The sequence below is a fragment of the Tigriopus californicus genome, chromosome 12, assembly GCF_007210705.1.
Source record: "Tigriopus californicus strain San Diego chromosome 12, Tcal_SD_v2.1, whole genome shotgun sequence".
Lineage (NCBI taxonomy): Eukaryota > Metazoa > Arthropoda > Copepoda > Harpacticoida > Harpacticidae > Tigriopus > Tigriopus californicus.
Genome location: NC_081451.1, coordinates 10193488 through 10202600, shown reverse-complemented (window position 1 = coordinate 10202600; position 9113 = coordinate 10193488). Strand labels below are relative to the sequence as shown.

Here is a 9113-nt window from a genome sequence, read left to right as displayed (position 1 = left end):
TGTTTTTGCACTCTTTTGTTCCTTTTTTGCAAATTCCTTCCGTTTTGACGCAAAGAATGAGTTTATTGATTTTTCTAGTTTTTAATGGTAGAAAATGAAAATGTTACAGCTAGATGGTAACTAATATTGCAACTTCAGTGGCAACACTTGTGCAAAATTTTGCCACAAAATTCCCCCAAAACGGTAAGGGATATAAAGAAGAGCTGACATTTCAATAGAACATTCATATCAAATAAAAAATCACTGTGATAGAGGAGGCCTATTTGTGCTTACAACATACAAGGAAGGGTATTGCTAAAAGCTGTGTTTCAGTCATTGCCGCATCATTAAGGTATAATGATTTCTAATGTAAAACCCACAATACTTGCCAATGACATTTATAATCCATTTTTCTGTGTTTCAGGTGCTTGTTTGTTATATCGTCAAGTGGCGTGTTAAAGACGTATCCTATATATAATTGATATCTTGCTACTGTATACTATGAAATAAAAACATAAGCTGACAATTTAAAAATGAATGTTGAAGCCGACATTGCCAAAAGTGAGTGACAAAAATGCGATGCCTCAAATATGTCTGGGTGAAAAATTGTGTTTGTGTTTCTTAATCATACTTTGTAAGAATTGATGATTAATGCTTTCAAGTAAAAACAGCTATCACCTTTATTGTTCTCTCTTTATTTAGCTTCCGACTTTGGGTATGCTCTACAATCAAAAGAAAAGTCAAAATTGCCTTTTGACCCCTTCATATTAGATGGAAGCAACAAAATTTCCTAGAATATATTTCTACTTTTAGAATTATGAGTCCAAAGACTATGCAAAAGCAAAAGGACTCTTGCCATCCAAATCAAAACTTTTGCAATGAGTTTAAAGTGTAAACTTATTAATTTCAGATGAAAATGTTACCCTTACCAAATGCAGACTCTGGTCTATTAGTTCCCAGATAAACATTTTTGAAGCATCTTCTGTGAATGACAACCTTGCAATGGTAATTGATGTAGACTACAATCTCTAAAACGGTTATCAAAGGTACTCTGCCCAAACCACAGACCCTCTAGAGCAGGAAGAGGCTGGACGAAATCTTAAAGGCTAAAAGCAGGCTACTTTGAATAAATCACGTCCATTCTTATGTATTCAAGGTCCGTGATACTTTTTTTGAAACTGGCTTTGGAGAAAACAAGAGGAACAAAACAATTTGTCACTGGTGCAAATAATGAGCCCAGTTGGTTTATTTGCAGACCACGAGCATCTTAGTTTGTTGGACTGGATTGTCCTTTGCTCAAAGGTAGAAGATAAAAATGGCCAAAGGAACCAAGGTCACAGGAAAATTGTCATTCCCAACAAAGTATGGAATGACGAATTAGGCTGCAAGATCTTATGCAAAACTAACAGATCTATGCGCTAGCTAATGCTGTATGCAAGTACTAGTTGGCAAAACATATTTTTATACAAGTTGTCAAGGGTTTTCTTAGGTAGAAGAAACCTAATCAAAGTCATTGGTTCATGCTTTTGGAAGAGCTGCAAAGGTTCAATAAATGATCAATAATACGAAATTTTGTGGACACTTGTAGTCTGCGACGAGGTGAAATCATTGAAAATGGAACAAAGAAGGATTAAAATAAATTCATTGTGGCTTTTGATTGCAGCTAGGCCCTCCATGAACAGAAACTAGGATTTGGTGCAATTTTCAAGCTTGGCCAATTGATAGTTGCACCATCTACCGGGTGTTTCATTTTGTGCTGGGCTGGTTTTCAAGGGTGGCCTGATTGAGGTTTCGCTAAAATGGTGTTTACTCCTTTTTGACTGATTTAAACATTTGAGTATCTTGTCAATTAATCCCACACTAATTTTTTGTGGATATTTCTTTGTCAATTATCAGTCACAAACTGACGAGGGACTACCTTTGCACCTAAATTGCATCTTCTTGTCTCACATGGTATTCAAGTCAAATCAGGGACTAATAGAAATTAGGTGAAAATGCATACGCGCAATGGGTTCACATTTCTTAATTCTAATTGTTCAAGGAAGAACTTTAGGTTTTAATGCGATTTAATATTTTTTACTGTCACACTGAGCTCTCCACCAATAATTTTTTAATTTATCAAATGAATTAATATGTTAAGCCGTGATCCCTCCATTTTGAATTTATTCTCATTTGCGGAGTAATTGCAACACCGAATAATAAAACTGATTTTGTCTTGGATTATACGGGATTTGGGACATTGAAGCTAGCAGGAAAGGAAGATGACGTCACCATCTAATTATGAGAGGTCACTCGTACTTTTTAGACTGAATAGTTTATCGACAAGGGATTAAATCAAAGTTTTAATTCATTTATTCATTGAAGGAATGGTTCATGTAGCATTGTAATTTGATAAACTGTCGCAGCTTTACTCATTAACAGGCTTAAAAAAATACTTTTTAGGCAAAACACTTGTTTTTGGACTGAATTTTCTCATGTTGGAATTTTCTATGTTTACAAAAGACTTTTAGAAACCTTAGAAAACTGTTTGTCCAATATTGCACGTTGTTTGTTGGTTTTTTAGTACCTCTACTGTATTGAAAAGTACCCCAATGACCTCCCAAAGCTTGTACTGACAAAATCAAACATCCGCTACTTAAATGAGTCAATAGGTCTTTTGACCATAGGGCAATGGAGTACGGCAGTAGTGGAGAGGAAAGCTCTCTGAAACCTCGCTAGAATCCTTAACCAATTGCTTCCTACCATAAATGAAACTTCTTAACCAATTGAGAACCTTGCCTTGGATCCCAATCTCACTGAGCCTGTTAACTAAAAGGCCTTGGCAAAGTCGAGATAGACTCCATCAACTGACTCATGACTCTCTAATCCCACAATGACCTGCTCAATATGTTCAATCAGTTGGGTAACCGTGCTAAAATGTGCTCGGAATCCAGGCTGGCTAGAAGGAAGTTATGTTGTTTTCCTTCTCAACTTCCTAACTTTCTCATTCCTATCAATGAAGTACGCCAGTAGTGGAGTGGAAAGCTTGGTCGAAGATCGAACGTCTTCTAGCTAGGGTTTGTGGAGCTACGCGTTACCTCCTGATCTGATGCATTCCTGCTGAGAGAGTGCTCAGTGAATTCCATCTTCATGTTCATGTACACGAAATCTCAAAACTGAAACGTCTTCTAGCGTCTTAACCTTTTTGCGTCTACACTCGGGAAGCAGGCTGCGTGACTCTAAACCATGAAGTTCCGTCGAGTTAAAGAATTCAGGTTGCAGGAATTTATTTTTAACTTAGTGCGAAAATATTGCTCAATACAAATACATTTTTTATTTCTTTATTTCACTTCAAGCCTCTGACCATGAGCCATTCGAAAAAGAGTTTTAGTCGATGAAAGCGGCGTGGCAAGTTAATCAAGAATTTGACCAATACTGGTATTCGCCCAAGCAGAAGGAAATTGGGATTCAGCGCCCTTACGTCACAAAATGCTCGCAAAATGTAAACAAAATCTGTCATTGGTTGAAAGTGCGGGTAAGCAAAGTCGAAGGAGCAATCGGAGCAATCCCTGTCAAAGTAAAAGGGCGGGAAATTCAAACTGATCGAAACTCATCATTTTCGAAGTCAAAGTTTCAGATGTTCCGGTCAATAATTTTGTCCAAAAATGTTACTACAACACGACATTTTTGTAGCCTTTTCAGAACCAATCACAATTAGAATCCTTTTTTCATCATAATCTGGGCTAGAAGGAAAAAACCTTCAGACCAGTACATAAATCTCAAGCCAATGTCCGCAAATCCCTTATGTGCTGTAAACTTGATGATGGCCCGAATGCAAAAAAAACTCGAAATTGCCCCTAAGCTAGATTTTACATGAGATTGCCGCTTCTTTCACTGAATGATCATTTATCAAACAAAAATTAGTGGCTAAGATTAATACAAAAGGGGGTAGACCGGGTAGACCTGGTAGACCTATAGTTTCACGGACCTAGAAAGCGCGCGCCCGCAAGCTCGAAGTACTTCCTGTTTGATAGGCTGTAGAAAAGGACAGGGAAGACTACACAGGGAAGCGTTATAAGCGTGACTAACCAAGGACACTAAAGCAAGGAAACGCCACCTTTTTGTGATCACCAAACCTTTCCCGCCAAGTAAGGCCTAAACTTTTGCCGCTGAAATTTTTGAATGTCAGTTATTGGCATAATTATTGAACAAAATATGTGACTAATATCATTTTCGTAACCATTGATGGTATGTGCTTAAAACCAGGCATTCAGATAAACTTAAAATGACTTTAAACATGTCTTAAAGTACAACAACTGAAAAGTGCTAATTAGGTTTTCTTGATAAAACAAGAATTTGCTCAAAACACAATCAATAAATTCTCTTTTGCCAAAAATATTATTTGTAGAAAATTCTTTCAGACACATCTTGACCAAATTTCAAGTAATTTGACGCATTTGTTATGAAACTATGGTTCTCACTCTAGGAATGGCCCTCAATCCAAAAGTAGACATACTGTAGCTCTGAGCTACATATTGTTCTTTAAACTCATTTGGATGCTTCATAATTATGAAATAATAATTTTAAGAGATATGGCACCTGTTTTATTTGACTATTTTGGTATTTTGGATGCTTTTGCAAGAAAAACAATTTATTGGAGTCCAAAGTGCAAATTGAGATCTAGTCTACTGTACTTTGATATTTCTCTGTGCCCCTTAAATAATGCCTGCCTTTTATGCAAACTTCCTAATAAGTAGAAATTTAAACTCTACAAAAAGATAACTCATTCATTTCTCACCAATGCCGCCTGATGTTTTTTGTCAAATGTGTGGGTTTAGACAAAATTATCAATTGTCCATCCAAGATATTCTAATATGTTAACATTTATGTACATGCACTTTTATTGCTTATTCCATACATTTTTTTATATTTTGTCAGTGTACATTACCCATCAATTAATAAAATGACGCTTGATGATTTTCTATCTATGTGTGTTTTTGAGCCAATTTTACGCAATATTTCACCAATTTCAATCGAAAAACAATTTGATTGTTTTTGATTAATTTGATGTTCATTTATTCTTCTGACTTTCAAGATTAATTCAGAAATATTTAGTACATGGACGGAGTTGTATATCAAGGAGATCATTATTTAATTAAAAACACCTTAATGTACTATGCAGTACGGATAATCTTGTTTTATTCATACTGGAGGTAATGTCTTGATTCGACGCAATGGCTTAAGTTGTCGGTGAGGGGAAATCCGTGTCGTTTCCTCTCTATAGAGTCCCTGGACTAACCTACTGATGCAAGAAGAAGTTTGATGAGATGTCACAGATATTCTGAAATGACGCCAAATTGACGGAACAGATTTTGAATTGGCGGTTGAAATAGACGAATCGAATTGGTGGTTCAATTTAACAAACAGGTTTCTACTTGGCGGTTGAAATTGAACTTATTTGGAATTATTTTTTGCCTATTTGTACTCTCTGGGTCAATAAACTTATCACATTAACCAATTAACTAAGATTATCCCGAATCATCATGGTCCGAATTACTCTTCCTGTTCCCGCCAACATCAAAACGAGAGCTCAAGTACTGGAGGAAAAATGGAACTTACGTTCTCTGACATTGGTAACTCTAACTGTGGAGGACCCGGTTGAGTTTCTAGCCGAAAGAAGACTTCTGAAGAACTCCTCCATCTGCTGTGCTTGCAATATTTCACGCACCGTCATTAAGAACAACTGCTCAGACAAAATAATTTGGAGATGCCCCACCGGCAGGGGGAAGAAGTCCATCCGGGAAAGTTCGTTCTTCTCGGATTCAAATCTGGAACTATTAACGGTGATAACATTCATGTACTGTTGGGCTAAGGATATGCCATTGAAGAATTGTTCCAAAGAAGTTGATGGTCCAAGTCCAAACACTGAATGTGATTGGGCAAATTTCTGCAGAGACATTTGCGCTGAATGGCTTCTTACCCATCCAAGAGTTATTGGCGGGTTTTGCGATGACGGGAATGGAAACATTGTTCCTGCAATTGTCGAAATTGATGAGTCCTATGTCTTTCATCGGAAATACCACAGAGGACGGTACACCCCTGGTGCATGGATTTTCGGAGGGATTCAGGGGGGAGACTGGAGATTCTTTTTTGGTAGAGGTCCCAAACCGGACAAGAAGAACTCTGGAAGCTTTGATTGAAAATCACATTCTGCCTGGATCCCATATCATGTCTGATGGTTGGGCTGCTTACGCAAACATGGAGCAAATCCAAGGTGGGATTTATACCCATTCAGTCATCATTCACGACGACAATTTCGTTGACCCTACTGATGAATTTATTCACACCCAGAACGTTGAAAACATGTAGATGCGCATGAGAAGAAAGCTGAAGAGGCAATGTGGGACATCTCGAGCCCTCTTTTCGAGCTATTTAATCGAATTTCAATGGAGATGTGCCCAAAAAATCAACCAGTCTTTTCAGCTTCCCTTTCATGTGTATCTGATAAATATCCATTGTAACTTACAAATTAATATTACCATGCAAAAAACACCTCCCTAATCCGCACAATAAAAACTAAATAGACCCTAATGTAGCATTTCCAAATATCTTAGGGTCACTCTGCCATGACCCACCCCCACTCCCATCAAGCTGAACGATACTTTGCCCCCTTCCAAGGCAAGGCGCACGCTTTCCAGGTCCGTGATACTATAGGTCTACCCAAAAGGAATGTTTTACCTAACATGACTTACTACAGAATTGGGTAAAAACAAATTCAGTCACCCTTGGAAAATGATGAATTTTTCGAAGCTGCCGAACTCCAATAAAAGATGTTATGCCAAAATTGAACTTATCTGATAATCTGAATATGTAGGTTCACGTTCAGCCCAAGACGCCTCTGTCGCCTCAAACAGTCGGCCAAGAGGGATGCTCTAATTATAAGGTGGACCATGGCTTTAGCTCACGGTAGCCTTGGCCACTCTCACTCCTTGGAACGACGATGGTTTCACAATCCAAACCACCATAACAATTGACGAGAGTCCCCGAATATGCCAAATAGTTCCCAATCGATATTCATGCAGCTCCTCTTGGTCTAAGGTATTAGTGTGCCAAACATGGCCCAGGCCCCCAAAATGGGCCCACATCTAGACATGTGATGGCCGAAAGTTTGTGTATGGGTAAGGAATTCCTTTCATCAACTTTTCCATTTCCCTCACCCAGGAGTAGCAGACCGCCTGTAAATTTTGGTTTAGTAAAGAATATAAAAATTCATTGGTCCGACTTTGATCCAGCCATGGAGTTCTTCCTAATCTGCTATACCTTGTTTGTTTGTTACGATGTTACGAAGTCAGATGGCAGCTCTCTCGCTCGGCCTGCCATCTGATTGATGGATGTCCCAATTGAGGGATATTCCCGCTTCGTCATCACAGCCCAACATTAATTATTACTTCACCCTCGGGAATGACCGCAGGTTTGCCCATTTAAGGTGTTAAAGTAGCAACTCGTGCTGTAATCAAATACCACAGAGAAGCTTGGACTTGGCAAGCGTGGGATCGAACCAGGATTCGCAAATTGGAAAGCGGATGCTCTACCAATACGGTACCCCACCAAGCCAACTGCTATTACTTGGGCTCCTGTATCTGGATTTTTGTGGCCAAGTTAAGCGGAAAATGCAAATCAAGCACTAAATAGCTAATTTTGATGATACTTATTTATAACCAATGATCCTCATACAAATTTCAATCCTCGGGTGCCTTGCTCAATCAAGAACTTGTGAAAATCAAGGACCTGATGAACCATATACGGGAAGAACAAAAGTTGCAGGTGCTGAATTTGAAGGAGTTGGCCAAGGGTGTCAATCTAAGGAGTCTGTCAAGGAACACGCGGTATGTGACGAGAAGGATAAAGGTGCATTTAGTGACATGAGTCACCTTATGAATAGAACACAATGAAGTAAGTACCTACTGGCTGCTGTTTGCGCATATTGATTGGAAGGTTTTTTAAATCGTGAGTTCTTTTTTCAGCTTGATGAGGAAGAAAAAAGATTCCTTGAAAACACCAAAAACATGTAAGAATAATTCAAGAGAATCAGGAAAATCATAGCTTCAAAAAATATCCCAAAAGAATTAAAATGAAGCTTGCACGATGAACTCCAGACTTTAACATCAAACCAAATTGTCGTTAAGGAGATCCATTCAGTTTCCAAGGCTTGACCGCAACATTAACTCACGAACCCCAATGTTGACCCTTCTTCCTCTAATGTTCCAAGACCATAATGTTTTTGAACCTTCTGCTACAACTTTCTTCATTTTGAATTCCATGCCAATTTCGCTTTACAGTTTAATTTTCTCTAGTTCTATCTGTAGCTGTTATTATAGCGCCTTATGTAATTTCTTACCACATTGTTAATTACTTGTTTATAAACAAAGGTAAAAAAAACTAAAACTGTGAAAAGCAAACCTCGATAACATTCGGAAGAAGTAGGGTACTGAGATGTACCAAAACTTAACGGGTATTTGACAGGACATTGGTTATATCAAATTTAAGCTCGATTTTTCCCTCATTAACGGAACTTCAAAACTTAGTCACGCAACCTACTTCCGAAAAACCGAGAGCATTACTGAGCTTCAAGAAGTATAGTCACGCAACCTGCTTCCCGATTGTGGGCGCGAAAAGGTTACGAGAATAAACGTCAGTCTGTACAGTAGAACCGAGGGCGACTTAGCAATAATAATAATATCTCATCTTATGCTGATGATACAAATATAGTGTGTAGTAGGATTGGTCAAGATTCCGGTAGTCTAGTAGAGGTCTTACATCAATCAACTCTTGGGTTGCTGAGAGTAATGTGGCCTTGAACGGAATGAAATTTCGTTCAGTGACATTTGGGTCAAACGCCATTAAGGTAAAAGTATTGAGCAGGTCTCATCTATGAAAGATTCAGGTGTATCCTCCGAAATAATGGAAAGTTCGATGATCATATCCAGTTGAAAGTTGGCAAAGATTTTCAAGTATGTGGTTGAATATATCGCATGTTTAAGTCCAGAGATAATAACGATGCTTACTCTGCACAAGTCGATTGTTCAGCCACATCTTGAATATGCTTTATCCATTTGAGCTCCAATGAGTTCAGCAGGTTTGCAAAAGGATGAGCA

General features: G+C 38.3%; 1 protein-coding gene across 1 annotated transcript in view; it reads left to right on the top strand.

The window, feature by feature from the left end:
- LOC131891508 (uncharacterized) overlaps positions 1-835 on the top strand; it is a 16119-nt gene extending 15284 nt beyond the window's left edge. Inside the window, exon 12 of the mRNA XM_059241112.1 lies at positions 404-835. Within this exon, the coding sequence (XP_059097095.1) occupies positions 404-438 (35 nt within the window). The 3' untranslated portion in view covers positions 439-835. The remainder of the gene's footprint in view (positions 1-403) is intronic.
- Positions 836-9113: the final 8278 nt, after the last annotated feature.